This window comes from Nelusetta ayraudi, unplaced genomic scaffold (assembly GCF_046127955.1).
Source record: "Nelusetta ayraudi isolate G7.1 ecotype Tasmania unplaced genomic scaffold, CSIRO-AGI_Nayr_v1 ptg000026l, whole genome shotgun sequence".
Taxonomy (NCBI): domain Eukaryota; kingdom Metazoa; phylum Chordata; class Actinopteri; order Tetraodontiformes; family Monacanthidae; genus Nelusetta; species Nelusetta ayraudi.
The window spans coordinates 7193830-7215952 of record NW_027466076.1 but is presented as its reverse complement, the minus strand read 5'-3'; the positions used below and the strand labels follow the sequence as shown (position 1 = coordinate 7215952).

The 22123-nt window shown below is 48.5% G+C and overlaps 1 protein-coding gene across 2 annotated transcripts in view; it reads right to left on the bottom strand.

Annotated features, from left to right (window-relative positions):
* Window positions 1-22123, bottom strand: part of unc5da (unc-5 netrin receptor Da) — a 239964-nt gene that overhangs the window by 27689 nt on the left and 190152 nt on the right. The window contains exons 7-12 of one of the 2 annotated variants that reach the window (XM_076029434.1): window positions 13517-13691; window positions 11559-11726; window positions 9282-9446; window positions 8903-8935; window positions 5685-5870; window positions 2329-2478 (exon numbers count right to left, since the gene is read on the bottom strand). In XM_076029434.1, coding sequence (XP_075885549.1) covers window positions 2329-2478; window positions 5685-5870; window positions 8903-8935; window positions 9282-9446; window positions 11559-11726; window positions 13517-13691 — 877 coding nt within the window. The remainder of the gene's footprint in view (window positions 1-2328; window positions 2479-5684; window positions 5871-8902; window positions 8936-9281; window positions 9447-11558; window positions 11727-13516; window positions 13692-22123) is intronic. The other variant, XM_076029435.1, reaches the window with a different exon arrangement.

Here is a 22123-nt window from a genome sequence, read left to right as displayed (position 1 = left end):
GTTAAACTTTGCGAAAAACTAAAACTACAGCTTTTCAACTACCAAACTGGCAATGGCAGATAATCTGGGAGCGCAAACGACGTTACGCAGGCTGCGAGTAACTAAGACGAGAACAAAACAATCTTTCAGAATTAAGAATAAATAATTAGAGTTTTGCAAAGACATTTCAGGGGAGCAGAGAATTTCATTCCTGCGGAATTGTTATTCCTGGCTCGCACTGCGAGGGGGGACCGATTTTTGAGTGAGACGTCGACTGAAGCGTGGCGTAAAAGCTTAATTAAGCCAGCTGATTGCGGCGTTCCGGAAAAGTTAAATGAAGTCAGGCCGTGTGAAGCAGTGCGAGTGCGCTCATCATATTAGGGCCGAGAACAGAGTGAAAGGAGCAGCCCCGAATTAAAACCGGGGTCTAAGCCGCAGCAACCTCAGCTAGTTGGAACTGAGCCACTCGTGACATCTATTAGTGCAAATTTGCCAAAATGGGGTGAAAAAAGAAAAGAAAAAAAAAAAACCCAACAAAAACAACAACGCGGCCGTGTTTATCCGAACCGACACGATGAGCTCTGACATCGCTGAAAAGATTTGTCGCAGAAGTGAAACGCAGCACGTCCGTGTTCCCCCTGAAATCTCTCACTTCTCAACTGACAGCTTGCTAACCTCCGCCGACCCCCCCGTCTAATCACAGTTCAGCAGCCATAACTAACCTCGGCAAGTCTGTCAGGCCTGACAAGGTTTGGATTTCTCCACAGGGGTGAGGCGGCAGTGCGAGCAGTGCGAGTTTTAAGGTCTGCCGAGGTTATTTAGCCTCTCCCCGTCCGCGGAGCCCAGGAAAACAAGTGTGAGTTTAGCTTCAAACGTTAGCCTGCTAAGCGCTTTAGCTTTCTACACAACGGCAACACACGTTTAAAGACTTCAGTTCAGCTTTATGGAAATTATTTAGAAGATGAATAGAACTTTGTGTTGTCCGACTGTTTCAGCTAAGTAGCTCTAGTAGCAATACACGCCACACAAACTGTTAGCTTTTTTCCACACGTGTTCATGACAAATATGTAACTTCAGCCTGAATTTGGTGACGGTAACATACACTGTGACACAATGTTGACGCTCTTTTCTTATACTTTGGGCAGAACACCGGGGTAGTGAAGTGTCTTTGCAAAGTGTTTCGTTGCCAGCTAGCAAAATAAAGAGTCCGTTTAGCTCTTTAGCTTCATCTTGACAAAGTAACCTGACTTCTCCTGAAGACTCGAAGTCTATTTTGAAAATTAGGACAAAGTAATGATGGATGACCCTTTTCAACATGTTACGGTAAATTAACACATATTCATCTTCAACCTCAGTTTGTTAACGATGACGAGTCCTTGAAGCGCTTTTCATAGACCATTCTGAAATGTCTGTTTAAAAAATGAAAATAAAATAAAAATAAACGCCAGTTGAAAACAGATTTTTCACACGTCGCTAATGACGTTATTTGCTATGCAGCGCAGCCAGGAAAGAAAAAACCCAAACGTGTCCAGTCCTTGTTGCCATGTTAGCTGGTAAAAATGGATACTATCTAATTAGAAATGACAGCCGTGCCTTTTCCCCTCATTTTCTGCCTAACATCAACCAAACAGGAATTAGCAGAAATTCAAAGCGGTAAATCTGCCGCTAATATCAGAGCGGAAGGACAGATGGAGGATTGAGAAATTGATTTGTGATGGCCGTCAGTGTTGGACATTATTTCCCGTGCGATAGCTGTGATATTTCCTCAAAATGGGGAATAATATCTGCAAGCAGCCGCTTTTCTTCCATGGTAATTAGCACCCGTATAAAGGTCTTGAATTACATTATGCAAAAATTCATATTACCAACATTTTTTAAATAATGATTTATGTCTTTGGTCATTTTCAACAAATTCCACAGAAGTGAGAAAAGTCCAGCCGTTAAGTCTTTTGCTCGCGATGCTTTTCAGAGCCGGTGTGCTACATAAAACATGTAGGTCTGGAAACGAGCCCTTTGTGATGTCACTCACACCTCTGCCCCAACCCAGCCCAGCCAGGGTTTTATTTCAACTCAGATACTGCTTTGTTTAAATGCCCTTTTTTTAAAAAAAAAAAAAAAAAAGAACAACAAAGAAAGCTAAAGGTGAGCATTTTTTTGGCTGGCAGCTGTAAACAGCTGGCTAAATAAGCTGTTTTCTGGAGAATTTTTTTAAAAATTTTTTATTGAATATTTTTTTTCATTTTCAACTAAAGTCAAATAAATCAGGGATTAAAGATAAAGGTATAATAAACATCAGACATTTAAGTCTCCTGAACTATAAATGGCAAAAGGGGGTGAAACCCGACTGACCTTTGACCTTGAGATCGGGCAGCTCATCCAGCAGCGAGCGCTCGGCCATCAGCTCCTTGTCGATGGAGTCTTGAAAGCACATGGGGCTGGTGTAGGTGCGCGACACTGTCAGATCAGGTTGCATGGACGAGTTAATGAGCAGGGGGTTCGCTGAAAGACAGCCAGAGGCACAAGACGGCGTCAACAACCTCGCAGCAACATCCGCATCCCTGCCGAGCGGCACTTTTAATTACAGCCGACCCGCGACGAGGAAGCGCGGCGGGCCCTGCGTCAATAGATTAAGTTCTACAACAAGAATAACAATTATTATCTTTTTTTTTTTTTTTTTTACCGCCTTCCACAATGATATGTGACAGCGGGGCAAACTAATAATTCCATTTGATGACACTGTGTGACAATGACGGAAAACTCTGGACGAGTTTTTTTTTTTTTTTTGAAATTGATTTACGAGACAGAGATTTTCTAATTTTCTTGCCATTGCCATTTCCGACCTCCGGGGGGTGGGGGTTGGGGGGAGAGACGAGGACGTCGATAATTCACTCGTCCCCCTGGTTCACCACGGCGGCTATTTGAATATCATATTGAACCGGAAAGTAAATAAACACGCACGCAATATTATTTATGAGGGGGATTATCTGGGATAAATCTGTTTATTGTGAGGCGGCTGCGGCTGCGGCTGAGGCTGCGGCTGAGGCTGCGGCCTCGGAACGATGCCACCGCCGCCGCCGCCGCTGCTTCTTCTTCGCAAACAGCGCGACTCTCCCGAATGAGCATTAAAAGAAATGGGAAAGGAAGGAGGAAAAAAAGGAAGAAAGCGTCCGTCAGCAATTTGTTTAGCTGGAAACCCGGCCGCCCGTCGTCGCCGCCACTCGTTGCCGAGGTGAAACGAGGTGGACTGAGCTTTTGCTGCCTGGGCCTCGGCATCGAGGGGAGACTGGGGCCGTGATTGAAAAGCAGGCTCGGACCACTGAAGGATAGGAAGGAAAAATAATTAAATAACCAAATAAATAAATTAAAGGGGGAGAGGGAGAGAGAAAAATGCTCAACACAATTTTCTTTTTTTAGTTAAAAGTTGAAAGTTGAAGTCCCAGTGATTTGTCCTCGGCATTGGGAATCATTGGGTGATCTAACCCCGCCCCTCCTCCCCCGAGTCCAAGCCCAGTTCAGGTGGGATGCCCCAACAGACAGTCAGCTTGCGAGAGGCTCCACCAACCACAACTGTGATCAACACGATGACAAAAGTCGCCGCCGAACAAAGTTTGAGTCGTAAAAAAAATAAAAATAAAGCGCAATTAAAACATTTGATAAGGGCCCTAAAAACGCGCTGGTTACTGCGGTTCTCGCTCGCTGCTGGGGGGGGGGGGGTTTGTGTTCGTGTCTGTAATAAAGCCGTTCGTAACTCGGTGCTTCCTGTCGGAATGTGGAACCGGAACGGCCCGGGCGCACAAACTAAATCCAGTTGCTTTTGGGTCCCCCGGGGAATTTTGAATAATTCACGTTGTTATGTCAGGATACAAAGACGCCGAATGCATAATTCACATGTACATACAGTCCGTAAGTACACACAAACACACACGGACTGACTGCATGTTCCGCTGCCCAACAGACGCACAGCGGCATCGCTGCCCTCTGACGGAACCGAGCGAGGTTCTGATCCTCAAACTCTCCGAACGAGGAAACGAGGGTGAAAACACTTCCGGTCGGTTTTCCCATCATGCGACGCGCGCGCGCTGTTTGAAGAACATCGGCAAGGATTGTGGAGCTTGTTTTGTGTGACGGCAATCTGTCAATCTGCAAATGAGCGACGACAATTTCAGTCAGTCGCCAAGGCTGGAAGGTAGGTACCTTTAACATACTGGATACAAAAACAGTCTGACGAGTCGTAAGACTCTGACCTGGGCCGTATTGCTACATTTACGCCAAGAAAAGTTTCAATAAATTCGTCATTTTGAGGGGAGTAACTTTATACTGGTGGCAAATAGTCTTTTTCTTCCCTTTAGGCTGAGCTGTTTATTTTTTTTCCTCTTTTTTTTTGTATTTTGACAGTTTGCTCACATTAGAAGTCAAGACGACCCCATTTAGGCAAAAGGTGGGTGAGGCGGCGCGCGTGGCTGAGGGTGTATTTATGCAAATCGAGCGAGGGAGAGCAATTTTAACACTTTTCCGAGCGCCTCTTTACCAACTCCACTTTTGCAATGTCAAGGGTAAAGAGCGGCGCTCTTGAAAAAAGGAAAAAAAAAGAAGAAAAAGAAAGAAAAAGAAAAAGAAAAGTCACATCCCTCGACCCTCCAGCCCCAAAAGTCGGAGACGAAGATGAGAGACGCAACCCTTCGTCAAACACCTTTTGCTCAAATTTGCACTCGAGTGGTCAAAATCAAACAAATATCCTGCAAAATATTTAAGGTTATTTTTTTCTTCCGCCCGCCCCCCCCAACAAACCCCGAGCAATTTACAGAGAGCGGCGGCAAAGTTTTCCCGTCGCTCCTCGCGGGGCCGGGCGTAATTTAGCGCAAAATCAAAGGCGCGTGACTGCGCTGATTAATGGAAATAAACCGTATCAATCAAACGGCGCCACGCTGCAAAAACAACTCGGGCTGCTTGCCAACCATCATCAACGCCTGCTGCCGGTACCGACTGTACACTTTCAGGGACTGGAAACTATTATCCGCTCTTCTCTCTGCGAAAATCTGACTTAGCGACAACATCACAATTTTCTTTACCTGCCGCACGGGATGACGTTGAGCGTTACGTGCGCTGAATGAGTCAGTAATATACCGATGAAAAGGTGTTTGATTACGTTCCGGCGGCGCTCGAAAACTCTTCATTGTCCTTCATTGGCTTATTCGCTCGCGGCTCGCGCATGAAATAGAAAACAGGCTCCCAGGATCCCAGGATGCTTTGCAGCAGCACGCAAAGCATCCTGGGATACAGAAGGACGCGAAGGATGGTAGCGGTGCATCCTTCGAATCGGCTAAAAGTAGGGCGCATTTCGAGGGCGCATTTGGAGCGTCCTTCGGATTTTGGGGACGAGCCTTCGTGCAGTGCTGTGACGCAACTGGCCTTCAAATGCATGCTTGGAAGGATGCAGACCCTGAATTGAGACACAGCCACGCAGTGGTGAAAGCGGAGGGGGTGCAGCGTGCCGACACCGGCGGGGGTGACACCCCGCTGGTTCTGGTCCGTAGAGGAGGGACTAAATGCCGATTGCGCGACGTCCGGCGTTCAAAAAACACAGTGACAACACCTTCATTTTAGTGGAGAGGAGACTTTTGAGAATCTTTAACCCCCACGCCCCGAAAAAAAAAAAAAATCGCTTCTTGGCGATTTTGGGATTTTTTTTGCTAGCAGCGGCTCACCTTGGCGGGACGACTTGAAGCTGAAGGACTGGAAGCCGCCGGTGAGGGCGGATGAGTCGATGACGTCCACGCCGTACTCGCTCTGGCTCCTGCGGTAGAGCGTGACGGCGACCACCAGCAGCACCACCGTCACCACGCCGGCCGCCAGGCCCGAGTAGAGCGCCACGTCGCTGTTGCCCTCCACGCCTGCGGGAAAGGACGGAGCGACGGTGAGTGAGAAGAAGCACTTTTTGAATTTTTATTTAAAAAAAAAAAAAAAGACAAAAACTTTTCCTACTTCGGGTTGTCCCTGCTTAATTGGGACGCTGGGTGACTTTTTCTCGACAGGAATAAAGTGCAAAAAAACCCCAAAAAAACAACAGAAAAAATGCAGCTGCTGGGAAGAAGTTGCTTAAGTGTTTTTTTTTTCTTTTTACAGTCTACCTCAGATTTGCTTTTGCGCCTTTTTTCTGTGTGTGTGTGTGTGTGTGTGTGTGAGAGAGTGTGTTGTTGTGTTTGCCCGCCGCTCCAAACCGGAGTGTTAAAGCTACTAATGAGGACCCTCCGATGGAAGGCGATTATAATCAACCCAGCACCTGATTGTCATTTCAAACGCCGCTCGGCTCTGGTGTTGGGAGGCATTCGGCGTTCCGCCGGGATAATGTGACAAAACCAATTCATTAAATTAGCCACATCGCCAACAATTACGCTCCGTCTAGTCCCGCAAGTGCCGCCGCGTCCAAGTCCACAAAGAGAAGAAAAAGGGACCAGTGTGAAATAAAGAGGGGGGGAGGAGGGGAGGTTGCAAGCTTATTCTTAAAAGATAATGAGATCTGGACCGAAGCAGGACGTGCAGGGCGAGAGAAAAAAAAAAGAAAAAGAGAAAAAAGCTTCTAAGAAGCCTGAAGCTCAAATGAGGGGAAATAGACAAAATATGCAAAGCGGCATTAACGGCTACAGTCGCAGGTTAATTGAGGGCTTGGGCAGTTTTGGCAGGCCGGCGAAATTCTTCGTCCAATTTTTTGACAAACAACAACAACAACAACACGTTGCTTCGCTGGGGGGACACGCGGGGAGAACATGTGCCTGTGGCTCAATAAGTACATAAATTATTTATCCGCTGCCGCTGTAAAGCAAATAGCTCCGATGTGTACATACCGGGATAATTAAGTAGCGCCTCGTTTCGGCGGTATAATGGGTTTTTCAGGCACGGGGAGTGAAAATGTTAAAAAAGAAAAAAAAGAAAAAAGAGAAAAGAGGATCGCAGCGCAACAACAGGACGGTGAGGACGTCCTGAAATATCGCCCGAGGTCGTAAATAAGACGATTCTCCCCTCGTCCGCTCGTGATGAACTCAAAACGGCGACTTGAGTTTCCTGTTTATCATTCACGGCGTCAGGACACCTGGAATAACTCTGTGTGTGTGTGTGTGTGTGTGTGTGTGTGGCGTTCACAGGCGCACCTGTCAGCGAGCCCCGATCCCCTTTGCATCGTGGCCACTTTCCAGCTGCCACAATACAAAGTGTTGTTTCCTGTTTTTTTTTTGTTTTTTTTCTCCCTCGATTTTATTTTTTCCAAGTTGGAAATTGCAAACTTGTTAGTCCCGAGTCGCCGGCCAGATTTCTCTCGCTCACCGCCGGGCTCGACGGGGGTGCGACAAAACAGAGGCGCGCTTGTGAATTGCAAAATGCGCTCGTTGTTGTTGTTGTTGTTGGTGTGTGTGTGTTTTTTTTTTTTTTTTTTTTTAAACGGCTAAAAACGGAGCGCACTCACAGCTTTACGTGCAAAGGTTTGCAGCTGAGGCTCGGAGACGACGTCGGAAGGATGTGTGATGCTGTGAAGCTATCTTCGGCCTTCGCCGACGCCGTTATTTACTGAAAGCACCGAGCTGTGAAATTCATCGCACGCATCCGTCTTGGGGAGAGTTTTCAGTGCGACTTCATTCGGAAGCTGCAGCTCGAAGCTTCCTGTTTGCGACTGGACCGCCGGTGTCGTTGAACTTTGGATGCGTTTCAGACTGCGGGCGAATCTGATTCAAATCAGATTCCTTCTCAAATCAGACTTTTTTTTTTTTTTAGGGCTGACTGTCCACACTTGTTTTTAGCCAGTGTCCAAATGGGATCTTTTGCAATCCGTCCGATTTGATGTGATTTGTGACTGTTCAGACTATAAAAGAGCCATCCGGTTTCAATCTGGATTGGCTAAAAATTTGATTTTGGCTGGCAGTCTGAACAAGGCCAATGTGGTTTCAATCCGTCTTGCAGAAATCAGATTTGATGTGATCTGTGACGTCTCAAGACTACAAAAGAGCCGTCCGGTTTCAACCCAGATGGGCTAAAAATCGGATTTTGCCTGGCAGTCTGAACGTGGCCTTAGATTACACTGCCTTGTGCTTGCATGTGGGCGGCGTTTTCTCAACACTGCAATCTCGTGGTGGCCACTCTGTGGGGGCACAAAAATCAGCGTGCATTGTGGTAGACGGAGTTCACGCTCAATGTGCACTTTAAAGCGGCACATATTTGAATTCTAAGGCAACCGAGCACCTTTTAATCTCCAGCAGGCTGCATAAAATGACACGGTCGACCGGGTTTGGCCTGCGGGCCTTGAGTGTGACACGCTGAGCGCTGGATGCACGTCGCTGCTCAGCAGTTGAACTAAACTCTCGCCAGATCCAGCCTGGAATAAAGCAACAGTGGAAATGGCTTCGACTCTGACTGTTTTAATATGTGTTTCTAAACGTGGAAAACGACGCAATCACTGGTCGTTCAACAGCTCTCGGCAGTTCTCAGACATAGACGTTGAAGTGGGAGAAGTTGATTGAAAAGCGACTCCACTGCAGGCTGGCACGGTGGCGGAGGAGGAGGAAGAGGAGGAAGAGGAGGAAGAGGAGGAGGGAGATTTTTTTTATCAGAATGGAGGCCTAGGTTAGCGAAACGCAAGACGTCGCAGATTCCTCTCCATCGTTCCTGAATGTAACAGACGCTGACGGACCTCATTAGGAAGCTCGTGTTTGCACTCCGCCCACTCACGGATGGCGGACTCAGGGAAAAAAAAAGACAAAACAAAAGCAGCAAAACAAGGACGACAAGAAGGAAGTGCGAAAATGACACTTACGAAGGGAAAACGCGTTTGTGTTTGGAAAAATTGTCTGCACGAAATTACAGTGCAAAGAAACAAATTTATTTTTTTTCTAAGACGGGGGGGGGGGGGGGGGGGGGGGCGGTTGGGGGGGGAACTCACCCTGCGGCTTGACGTCGTGCAGCAACTTCCGATCTGCAAAGACAGAGAAAAGTCAAGAGCGAAGTCGGCGGTTGGGCCGTGTTGCGCCAGCGCTGGTTGGGTATGCAGGCGGCGTGTTGGGGATGAGGTGAGGAGTGGATGAATAATGAAGACGGATGAGGCTGCCGGTAATGAGCAGGATTATAATGGTGGCCATAATTGACCCCCCCCCAGCCACCCTTCTCACCCCATCGTAGTAAAAAAAGAAGAAGAAGAAGAAGAAAAATCAAGCAGAAAAACCAAACTGACACAATCCCAACACTGACAGTAACGACGTCAAATCTTTTCTTTTTTTTTTTGTGTGTGTGTGTTTTTTTTGTTCGTATCGCCTGTGACTCACTTTGTGTGCACAGGCCGCCGGTGCAGTTCTCCGCCGCCAGCGCCGCCCCGTCACACAGCAGGCCTCCGTGTTTGGGCTCCGGTGCCGTGCACTCTCTGCCGCGCTGCCTGTCGCACTCCACGCTGCACGCCGACCACTCGCTCCACTCGCTCCAGCCCCCGTCCACTGCGGACACACACGGACGCCTCCGTCAGAAAAAACACGACAAAATAAAAAAAAACAACCAAAACCAAAACGCAACTAAAACTGAAACGAAAGTTTTCCCAGCATTTTTTTTTTTTCATCTGTAAACACTTTAGTGGAAGTGGGAGCGGCGACGTTCTCCGCTCACAGAGCTCTCACCCCTCGTCGGGACGGCGAAATGTTTTGCTGACTTGAAGTGCAGCAGAGTTTCTTTTTCACCTCCCGAAAAAAAAAAAGAAAAAAAAAAAAGACTCTCAGCGTTTCCTTTCTTCCCGCTAATCTAAACACTGAATGCACCCCGGTTGTGTTCCAATGCGGATGCCGATTGGAGAGAATCCTTCAGAGGGAGGCGGCGGGCATGGAGGAATGGAGGAGATAATGATGGGAGCCTTAACCGCCTTTCCTCGGTAATTTATTTTCCTCTCTTTGAGGCCCTGCTGGTGATTGCGGCTGTTGGAAAAAAAAAAAAAAAAAAGTGTTTTGATACAAAGTGCGTTTCCATAACACGAGCTGCAGTTCTCTTGATCCCGTTCACCTCCTTTGCTCGACGTCCCCATCCATTCACTTCTCATCTGCTGTTTGAATCTGGCTCCTCGTGGGCCTGAGCTGCAGTTGCTCGTCATTGGGAGTCCACTGTCGCCTGCTGTCGGGTTGAATTCTGTTCCACCGCGCAGCTCACAAAATGTCAGCAAAGACATTAAAGTTGCTCAAAACAAATGGGTCAGACTTGAATTTTGGGTGAACTATCCCTTTACATCAAACGGTTTGACGGACAGACGACTCCAACTTCAAAGCTGAACTTTCTCACAGATTCAAAGCGCGATTGCTACGTGAAACTGCAGGAGTAAAGGTCAGGTCGGGGGGGTCGGGGGGGGGGGGGTCAGCAACACTTGCGAGCTCGCCCCCTCGTGGCTCACCTACCTACAGCTATTGTCTTGCCTGCAAAATGAAACGCAGTGATGACACATTTTCTGACTTGACCTCAGTTATCATCAGATAATCGATTATCGATTAATTGTTGATTAAGAATTTAACCGATTAATTGAGTTAGTTGCAATTAATTGAAACTTTTCACACGTTTATCACAGTTAATATCATTATAACAGTGTAGTAGTGGCAGGAAAGAGCAATTCACCTGTAGATACAGTGATGGTCATAATATACCTAGAAGTTACTTTTGAACAACTTTTATTAAAACAAGTTGAAATTTGACCCATTAGAAGTCAACTTATAGTCAGAGGATAAATGTATAGGGTGTTTTTTACTGTTCTGTAATGTAAAAATCTGTCACATTGGACACTCAACATTATCATTATATTATATTAAGGGTTAAATAATGTGTTCCTTACACATTATTCATTGTGAAATTTAGCTTCTCAGGAAAAATTGTCGCTCATCAATTAATCGTTAATCGATCGATAAGGTCAATCAACTAACGATTAATGAATTAATCCCTATGACAAACCCTTTGGACGTACAATAACAATAGTCGAAAGTCACATCACAGCGCCCCCTTGTGTGCGATGTTCTCCAGCTCATTTTTTTTTCTTTTTTTTTCTCTACTGCCGGACGTGAAAGCCACGTTACCAATTCGGCGAATGTGAATCTCCACTTCCTCCTGTCGCCACGACACTGTCAATAAAGAGCAAACAGCTAACGTAAATGTAGCCTACGAGAACGGCCGCCTAAATTGGCATTTTACAGGAAAAAAAAACAAACAAAACAAAACACAACATATAGAAGAAAAATACCAGGTGGGCGTCGCCTGGCTGGCAATATTGTGCACTTATCGTCACTTTACATCTTTCACCCAGCAGTAATGACCCCATTACACGCAACCATCCCTCGACCAAGAGCGGTGAGACGATTTCGTGTGTGCGTGTGCGTGTGCGTGTGCGTGTGCGTGTGCGTGTGCGTGTGCGTGTGCGTGTGCGTGTGCGTGCGCAGCTCCCTTGAATTTGAAAGCTTTTTCCTCAGCGTTTTTGAGGTAATTTTGCGAGATTCTCCACGGTGTGTGTGCAGCAGAAGAAGCAGCAGCGGCTCGGAGAGCAGCTTGGCGAGGACGTGCACGAAGGCGGAGGAGGCGGCGCTCACCGGGGCACAGGGTGTTGCAGGTGCTCTTCTGCACCGACATGCCCTCGCAGAACGCGCCCCCGTTCAGCGGCGTCGGGTTGGTGCAGGTGCGCGTCCGCTTCTGGAGGCCGCGGCCGCAGCGCACGTTGCACGCCGCCCAGTCCGTCCACGACGACCAGCCACCGTTCACTGAGGACGGAGGGAAAGGAGGAGGTTGAGGAAAATGAAAATCAAATCGCGGAGGTTCCCGCCATCAAAGGCGCCGTAGGTCGTCGTCGTCGTCGTCGTCAGTCCCTCGACGCGTTTCCCTCCGATGCGTCGCTTCTGTCGCCGGAACGATCGGCAGCTGGCGGCAGAAGCCGGCAGAACGACCGCGTGCCGCGCTTGTCTTTTTTTTTCTTCCCACACCTGTCAGAGACTTAATTAAGGAAACGGGATGATTGATGGGCCTCAACAGCCCCACTTGTCAAATATAGTTTCACAAATATTTCACGCAGCTCCTGGACTGGTCCTCCCCTGCGATGAATTGAAAGAAGAAGAAGAAGAAAAAAAAAAAAAGATAGACGAGAAACAGACATCGACGGGATGAGAGGTGACCGACCGGCTGCCGTGTGCAGAAGCGGCACGGTGCTATTGCGATGTTCTAAATTGGCTAATTTCCCCTTTTGTCTCGGCCCAAGAGGGCCCCCGGGGCCGTCGGCCCGCTGGAAGCGTTCCAGCACGAGGTTTTTGCTGGACGGACGCCGTCCGCTGGGGGTGTGCGGTGGTATCGGCGGCGGCCCGCACAAACGTCCTCGTTAATATTGAAGCCCCTGTAAATATTGCTGCCCGCCGTCTTCTCGTTTGCGCGCATGAGGGATCCCCCGGCCATTATCTGCTCATTAGGAACTCCTCCTGCCACCAAAACGCCGCCACTGAGCCTCTCTGCGTTTAACGACTTCAGGGTTGGTGGGTGGGTTGGTGGAGGGGGTGGTGGTGGGGGTGGGGGGGTTCGCTTAGACGGCGCCTGATTGGAGGAGCCCGTTGGAAACTACTGACACTGACGGCAGATTGGAGCCACGGTCTAGCCCAGGGATGGGCAAGCTACGGCCCGGGGGCCATATGCGGCCCGTTAAGCTTTTTAATTTGGCTTGCCAAACTTGAAGGAAATACATTAATAGTAAGAAAACAAAAAACCAAAAACTTTTTCATGCATTTTTTTTTCAAGAGTCGTTTCAATAACGAGCTAATTACCGTTGGGCTTCAAAGACACTGATTTTGTTGTAACACTTGCTCATTTTCAATTGACATTAAGATTCAAGAATGTTTATTGTTATTGTGCGCACATCATGAAATTTCACTACGAGGAAAGCACATGACATTCCATGAAGAGGTGGTCATTAAAACACTCCATCCATCTGCTGCTGCTCCGGCTCCCTCGGTCAAATTTTAGAACCCATTGTGGGTGCATTCAAAAAGTTTGCCCAGCACCTGTTTAAATCAGTGGAACGGAGGACGACACTTTGACATCCGCCTTGTAAAAAGAAAAGCAGAAACTCTTCTTTCACTACCAGGAAATTAACTGACTTATATTATAGAAAGAATTTAAAGTTTCTGTCTGTCGTTGATCCATTTATGTGGGGAAAGTCGAATCTAATGGCTACATTTAGAGCTACAACGGTGAAATAAAACAGTTATTTGGTCAACATGTTCAATTTAGTGCGGCGTAAACAGCCCAACATCGCCGTATTAACATATTGTGATTTATATATATTTATATACACTATATATATTTGCTGTTTGTTTGTTTGTTTTCCCATTCCAGTCCAGCAGGTATTCATCCTCCTCCATCTGCCGCGTCCTGTCAGCCCGTTTCCAAGAGAACGCAGCATAAAGCTGTGTGCTTGATGTGCCTAACTGTTAAAATAACGAGCACTTACGCCGCGCTTACCCCTGTGAGTTTATAAATAAAGAGCGGAAGCAGAAGTTCTGCGGCTCACCGTAGACCACCACGGCGGCGGTGGCGCTGCGTCTCTTGGCCACGATGTTGCTGGCGACGCAGGTGTAGTTCCCCGAGTCCGACAGCCGGGCCTCGGAGATGATGAGGTTGTGGTCGCCCTTCCGTTCCACCACGCCCTCGTCTCTGACGTGCTCCTCGTTTTTCAGCCATTCCACCTGCAGGGGAGGGAGACGAGGCACGGGGGCGGCGTGACTTGAGAGCGGGATGTTTGGCGGGACGACGGCGCCTCTCAACTCGTTTGACCTCGCAGAAGACAGCCGCCATCGCTCAGACTTCAAACTCGAGGGACGTTGCTCATCCATAATCGCCAACTTTCAACAGGGAGCGTTTTCGGTTCTGAGACTGCACAACTTGAACGGCTTTCTGATCGTATAAAAAGGTGCAGGAGGCACAAGAAAGGCAGCGAAGTGGTGACAAAGCTGTAAAGAGACGAAGAAGAGCTGTGCGCAACTTTTTCTTCAGTAAAAGTGACTAGCGACAAGTTCAGCAACTCTTTTATGTGCTTTTGGAGACGTTTGGTGACTGGCATGTGAAAACATGTTTCAAATGTTACGGTTAAAAAAGTTACTTTGCTCTTATTTATGGCTCCTATGTGAACCATAGACTGAGGTAAAAAAACCAAACCAAATTTGAGCAAAAAAGTACCTCTGCCAGAGTCTCTTTTCTCTCAGAAGTTCTAAACATATTAAACATAGTTAATTGTCTCTCCCACAGCGTTATTTCTCTCTCGTACAGCCCTTACCGCTTCCATACCAATGACATGCGTGTGAGCAATCATGCAAGGGGATAATGACTTCAATTAGTGACTTCCAGAACAGCCGTTAGCTACTCTACTAACTGGGGAGTTGGCAGCACTGCGGTACCATGCACCATAGCTTGAGGCCAATCAGTGAAACCTGGATGGTATTTCTACATCCAGACTGGCTGACTGATAAAGAGTTCAGTTGAACACAGGGACGGCTAGTGGCTAGTGGCTAGCTACAAGGCTGCGACCAGCCCAACAGCCTTCATTCATTTCAATGGAGTTGCTGACACGGTGCATGCCGTGGATCTATTATAAGAACTGGATACCGGACTAGCAATGTGTCAGCGCGCAATTTTTCCCCAGTGGCCACTCAAGGTACTGCAGCGGGGAAAAAATCCTGTGGGCCCAAAAAGTATTTTCCACATAGGCCGCAATGCAAAGATAAACACATTTAAAACTGCACATTTTACAGGTGTTTATTTTTGTATTGCGGTCTATGGGGCAGCATTGGATTTTGGCTGCAGTACCTCGTGTGGCCACTGGGAAAGAATCGCCGTGCCGCCATTTTGCCAGTCTGGTATCCAGGTCTTATATAATACATCCAATGGCTGCGAGTGCTACGCGGCCCCCCTGTGCCCGCCTGCGACAGACAGACAGCAGGTTCATCCAATCACCTGTGAGCTCTGTAGCAGGTGGATACGCGTGATACCCAGATCCCTGCCTAGAGTCTCAGCGCTGCTGCCAGACAAGACGAATGAAGAGCACGCCGCGCACTTTCCTGGGGTCTGGTTGGAACAACGACAGCCTCTAATCCCTCAGAGACTCAGGAACAAGCCGCTGCGACTCCCCCACGCCCCCTCCGCTGACTCACCCCAGCGAGTGGCGTCGCAAACCGGCTCTGGGATCGGGAGCTGAATTTAGGGGGAAGGAAGGCAGCATCGTCCGTGTGAGAATCTCCAAAAACACTTGGACGGAAGCGTTGGTATTCACGGCGAGCCCGTCCTCCCCTCCTGTCCGGTGTTTACGGCTCAGTACAAAGACAGAGTTGTAATTTGCTTCATTCCTTTGATTTGCATGTCATTGTTTTCATCCTGTGTTTTTTTTTTTTTTCCCCCCACCACACTCCTCCACCTCCTCCCTTCCCTCGTTCCCCCTTCCTCTTGTGTTTTAATGCATTATGCAAACCGCTTTGAATTTTCCTCCGCATATGAAATGTGGCATACAAAACTTCCGCCGCGCTTCGCGTTGCCGCCCTCGGAATGTTAAAGCTCGTGTCGGGCCCGCGCTCGCGCGCTTTACATGCCGACTTCGGCGCCGTAAAGTGGACGATAAAATCTCAAGATTATCTCATAAAAACCTGAGAGGTTTTTAATGCGGGGGAGGGGGGGACCGGAGATCAGCAACACGTGCCGACTACAAATATTGTTCTTTATGTGGTTGGTTTAGCGTTACATCTTAATAGGAATAATAGCCCAGAGTGCGATAATGAATCTGGTCACGGGCTAAATGAACGCAGGAATATTATGTTTCCAGATTTTGTGTTTTTTTAATCAAGTTAGACAAATTAGACGTTATAGCACGAAGGCTAATTCCCAGCTCACTGGAGGCTTTCTAAAGAAATCAACACCACAGAAGCCAATTAAATACAAAACACTTAAGCGCCACTGTAATCAGAGTCAGAAATGACGCGAAAGGCAACGCGGTCCCCCCAATAACCAATCAGAATCCACCTACGCGAGCAGCTGATGATTTCATTGCAGCTGTATTTTGAGTTCACCATTGGACCGGTGGGAGTTTTAAATCCCTGTGGAAAGAGTTGCGCTGCTACATTATCTTTGCCATGTCCCTTTAATAACGGCAGGGAGTGTGTGTGTGTGTGTGTGTGTGTGTGTGTGTTTGCCAGTGTGTAACACAACATGACTGACAGCGGGTCCCGTCGCTGGCACACGTCCTTTGTGATTGCAAAAAAAAAAGAAAAAAGAAAAAGAAAAAGAAAAGTGTGTGTGTGTGTGTGTGTTGGTGGGGTGGGGTGGGGGTGGGGGGGCAGGGGGTTGGTAAGAAAAGATGAGGAAGTACAAAATAAAAGACGCCCTGTTGATGTTCCGTTCTCCGCATGACTGGCCCTGTAAATTGCTATTAATGTGCCACCGGCTTGAGCCTTTCATTGAGAGAGACGAGCCGGGGCACCGGGGAGCGCGCTTTGATTTATGGCCGTGTGTTTGAGGATTAAAAAGCTCCGCCCCGCCGGGAGCGCCGTGCGTTGGCGCGCGCAGGTTGTTCGTTTGTCGTGTGTGTGTGCGCGCGCGCGTGGTCGCACGTCCATTAGCCGGGGGGGGGAATATAACAGCGGGCCAACAAACCCGGAGATTGCTTTGCTCTTTCCAAGCGGCCCCGGATTGGAAAAAAAAAATGGAGCCGGGAAAAAAAAAATAATAAAAAAAAATCAATAAATCAGGAGTCGCGTTGTCACGAGTGTTTTTTCCCCTCCCCCGTTTGACGGCGCGAGAAGTTTTTAATCATGTGGCCTTTTTTTCTTACCCCTCCCTCCCCGCCCCGCCCCGCTCCCCCCCCCCACCACCACCGCCGGACTGAATCGAGCCAACGGGCCTCGCTGGTGGGCCACATCTGTCATCCCATCAGCGGCTGCCTCTGTGCTGCTCGCCGTCCAGCGTTTCCCCCCCTTTAATGTCCAATCAGAGGCCGTCCAGAGCCGCGCCTTAGAAATACTGACGCCACTGAAATACTAATGCAAGTCGTCGGTTTCAAGCCTTATTTCCTCTTTGAACACCTTTGGGAGAGAGCAAGGGAGAGAGAGAGAGAGAGAGAGAGAGAGAGAGAGAGAGACTCTTTCTCCGTGAAGCTGAAAGCAGCTGCAGCCTCGTCCGAACACCTGGGCCACAGTTTTACCTTGACGAGAATAAAGTTTGTGCTTTATACTCGTGAAGGTTTTTCCTCTGAGGCGTTTTATTGTTTTTTGTCCCCCCCCCCAACCCCCCTCACCCCTCTCCTCCCCTCCTCCACCCCCTCCGTCTCCCCTTTGTTTGCGCCGCACATTATTTACGCCCCGGCGTGTTTGTCCCTGGCGCCGTGAGAGATTCGCCCCTCAAAAGCCGACGGTAACGACGCACTTAACACCTCTGATGTGCGGACCCCCGGCGGTGGCGGGTTTAACCGAGGTCGGCGCGAAAACGAGGCGGGGCAGGGCGGCGGAGGTGAGGCGAGAAGGAGGAGGAGGCGGAGGAGGGAATGCGTGCACGAGTGGGCCGGCGTGGAGGTCAAAGGTCGAGGGATGAGAAACGGTAACAAGGCGTGGGAGGGTCCTGCAGGCCCGCAGCAACGAGAAGCACAAGAAGAACAAGAAGAACAAGAAGATGTTTAGAAGCAGGAGTTTGAAGCGCTGTGGAGGATGAGAAACCGAGCTGGTTCCCGAAGAAGGTCGCCCGGCGCCGGCCCGAGGAGACGGAGCTGCGCAGGCAAAAAAAGGGAAGGATAAAAAAAAAAAAAAAAGATAAGCGCGAGCTCGCTTTTCTTTTCGTTTTCCGACGGATCGCGCGGCGGCTCTGATGAGGGAAAAGGTCGCCTTAATGAAGAGGAGGCGGAGCCGCTGGCCACCAGCCAGTTAGATAACAAGGGACTTATGTAAGCCCTGTGGGGGTCACGGGGTCGGCTCGGCAGCGGCCGACTCTGTTTACCGGCGGAAAACGCAAATTGCCGCCCTTCGCCGCCGCGCACGAGGCACATTAAGGCCACGTGGTGTAAAATTGCTCTGAAAAACGCACTTTCAATTCTTTCCAGGAAGGAGGAAAACAAGCCGAGCCCGGCGGGAGGGCGGTGAGGGAGAGAGGGAGAGAGAGGGAGAGAGGGAGAGAGAGAGAGAGAGAGAGAGAGAGAGAGAGAGAGGTGGTGGATGGCGCTAAAACGCAATGTGCGGAATTCACCGAATTGAAAATTAACCCCCGACACCCGCGGGTTCACTCAGACGGGAGGGGAGGCACATATTTATAGAGTGCAGCCAAAACTGAACTTGACAGCATCCAAGATGAAACCATTATTCCGGGGCAAATTAAATATATATACTATGTGCACATATCAATATATATATATATATATAATTTTGAATGCTTAGTGCATAATGCGTCACCTCAGGAAACGCGGGTGCAAAGTAAACGCACTGCCTGGGGCTCCGTTTCAAAGGCGTGTTGCGCCGTATCGTGAGTAGTTTTTTTTTTTTTTGTTCGCTTTTTTTTTTAATTTTTTTTATTGTATTACAAATATCATTAATATTTCCCAGGTAGCGCGCGGAAAAAATAATGAGCTGCGCAAATGACAGCCGTATATTTTCACCGCCGTTCACCCTTGTTCATCAGTTAGCAAAGCAACGGAGGGCGCTCCACGCCCATCTGTCGGCGGCGGCGGCGGCGGCCCTGAGGGCATCTGGGAAATGACGCCCGAGCGGTTAACCAGCAGGACACTAAGGAAGCAAAGTCATGACCCTTCACGCGTCTCCTCCTCACAACTGCATTCATTGAAAAAATGACAGGGCTGCAACACAAATTACCGGGAGTTAAATAAACAGATTTACAGTATATTAGCTACTCGTTGCTGTAATGCGGCACATGTGTTATGACTACTGAACAGCTTTTTGGGAGAGCGAGGAGATGACGGTGCAGGTGGACCAATCCGATAACAGGCAACCGTCATCGAATCGACTGACACGGCCTTTGTCCGTTCTCAGTTTTTCGACCTGGGCTCCAGCAGGGCGGCGCTGCCCAGTTTGAAGAGCACCGTGTGTTTAACCCCCTGTTTGCAGCCTGCAGCCTCGTTGCGGTAACTAGCTCGTACGTGGGGCCGGGGGCACAAATGGCTGGCTGAGAGGAAAAGTTCCAAATCTGTGCCCACTTGTGACATCACAGAGGGCTGACTGACAGGACTGCATGTTTTAAGTTAGACTTAAAAGTGCAGTTAGCGAAAGAAGTCAAGGGTGAACTCAGGCGCGGGGGATCAAAAACATTAGGAGTAAATATTAGCAATAGCAATATTTTGGACCTTTAATATTTATTTTATCATTATTTATTTATAACGTACACAACTGACCTTTGAGTGTCTGGTTGAGGCAGCCATAAACACAAACATTGAGATTTTCTGACCCGTATTTATATTTTAGACCCTGGACTCCTCCCGTACAGCAGGCTTAGCCCTCTGTTTACAGCCACCATCAGAAAGTTTTCAGCCAACCGGTGGAACTGACTTTGCTGGACCTTCCTTTTCTTCCTCTGACAACAAAGCAGCGAAGACGAGCCTCGTCAGTCAGCCGAGGACACGGGGAGCGTTTGAATTGAAAAAAAAGAAAAGAAAGAAGAAAAGAAAGAAGAAAGAAAGAAAACACGGCACGAAGACAGACGTGCGGCGCGCTCTCGCTACAGTAGGTAGGAGGGGAGATAAAAGCTGTCTGCTCGTGTTCCTCTGAAGCAGCAGCTGTGACAACCTGGCCTCCCCATCGCTGACATTTCATTCAGGATGTGTTTGCCGTTATTTACTCCGAGTAAAATGACGCCACAGATCTTTGTGGCACGAAAGGCGCCGCCCCCCCCCATCCCGCTCCCTCCCACTCGCACCAAATAATGAATATGTCTAACTGAGAGTGGAAACAAGTCCATTAATTATTGATCAGACAGGTCGGCTTACATAATCTCCTTTAAGGGCGATCAGCCGCCTGCTCAAAATCTCAATTAGAATTTCAAACCTTCAAAATATTCTTTATTTATTTTCTTTCCCACCTCCCGCTCCATGTTTTCGTGTGTTTTGCACGGGGAGTCATTTGACGTGACGCGTCAGACCGCCCCAGCTCATTGTGATGGAATTGCTTCGGTAGCGATGAGCCGGGAGCAACAAATTGAACGTTTATTTGCTGACCGAAACCATCAAGAGATCCATCAATCACGGCAGACGCGGCCGCGGACAAGATAAGAGGCGCGGCAGGTAGGTAGCTCGCTGGCGTTATCACACTGGCCGTCACCCGTCTGCAAGTTGCGACTCGGATTCACTTGGGTTCACACCCGGGCCGGTGATCTGGACTCCGGTATAGAAGTACAAATACTTCTCAGTAGATTTTTCAGGTATCTGTACTTTAATTGAGTATTTCTTCTTCTGATGACTTTTTACTTTACACAAAAATCTGTACTTTAGGACTGTATTCTAGTTACTTTTGCGTTTAAAAGTCTTTTAAAGATACAAATTCTGTTAGAAGCAATTCACTTATTATTTTTTTATGGGCATTGCTTGACGTGGAGCTATTTGAACTATGCTGTTGTGTAATCCAATATAAAAGTAGGTTATATTGGAGATTATTGAAGAGTAGCTCAGTGTTGGGGTCACTGCTCAGTGCGTTTTCATTGGGGGGAAAAAATAAACAATTAGAAATAACATTGGTTACTGATATTAAACGTGTCGACGTGGATTTAGCAATGTTCATTGGTTTAATAATTAACTTTTTACGATCAGAACCTGCACTTTCTTACTTTTACTTGGGTAAAAGAGCTTAATCTGTACTTTTACTCTTACCATTGTCATTCTGTTTCACACCAGCATCCGTACTTTTACTTATGTACACAACGCGGATACTTTTGCAACCTCTGTTGAGCTCAGCCAACAGAAGAAGACGGGGAGGAAAATGAAGTCGCAACCCTTTCGAGCTCGCCAAAGTTGTTGTCTTCCCCCGGAAGCGGCTGACCGCGTAATTGGCCGTGCGGTCTCGCCGCGATGGCAGGAGGAAGATTAGACGCCACTGTGTGGCAGGCGGCCGCTCATTCTTCAGAAGCCTTATCTGAGGGAATCCTCCTCTCTCCGAAAAGTAAATTAAAATAATCACGCGCTCCTTTGCTCTCTCCTCCCTCTCTAATGTTTGGCTTTGATTTGTTTGGTCCTCGCGCCCTCCCTCCCGTCTACTCTCTCTCTCTCTTTCTCTTTCTCTCTCTCTCTTTCTCTCTCTCTCTCCCCCAGACAGCGTTTGTCGCCGGATGTGCGGCGGACCAAAGCGACGTGATGATTTGCATTCCCTCCCTCTCTCCATCTGGAGGAAGTGATAGAAAGATGCCGCACAGCTGATGAGAAGACAGAGACGAGGGCGGACTCACATGAACCTGATAAGACGGCGCCTGGGGAGGGCGGGCCGACACGTTTGCTTAATTGGCAGATTTGATCCACTTAGATAGCGGCAAACCGCCGATGAAATGGCCTCGCGTGAAAAAACAAAACAAAAAACAAACAAAAAAACCCCTAACACCAACAACAAAACGCGCTGACCAGGCCTGAAGGCAATCTGCTGATGGTGGCGTCGTTAGGGCTGGGGAAGGGGGGAGGGGTCAGAATCTCCGACCACTGCGCAGCGGCTAATACGTAAAGAGCCGCGCTAATCCGCATTTTTTTTTTTTCCCCGGCACTTCAAAAGTTGCACGAGCGGCAGTTTTACACTGGGGTCAAGTTGGGAGACAGAGAGAGACAGAGAGAGGGAGGGAGGGAGAGAGAGAGAGAGGGGGAGAGAGAGAGAGCGAGGCGGCCGAACCGCTCCGGCGTCAGCTCTGAAATCTCGCTCATCCGTCTTGTCAAGCTCCCGCAGAAATTGTTTTCAGCGGGTGTTCAGCACAAGGTTCCATAAGCAATCAGCTTCATAAGTCGCCATAAGACCAGGAAGCTGCTGCCGCGGCTGCCAGCCGGCCAGCTGCCACTGCAAGGGCGACAAACGAGGACGAAGAAGAAATGCATGGCGACGCCTGAGAGCGACCGCGAGGGGCCTGGAGGGAACCACAGCAGGGTTGTCTTTTTCTTTTTTTTCCTGTTAATTCC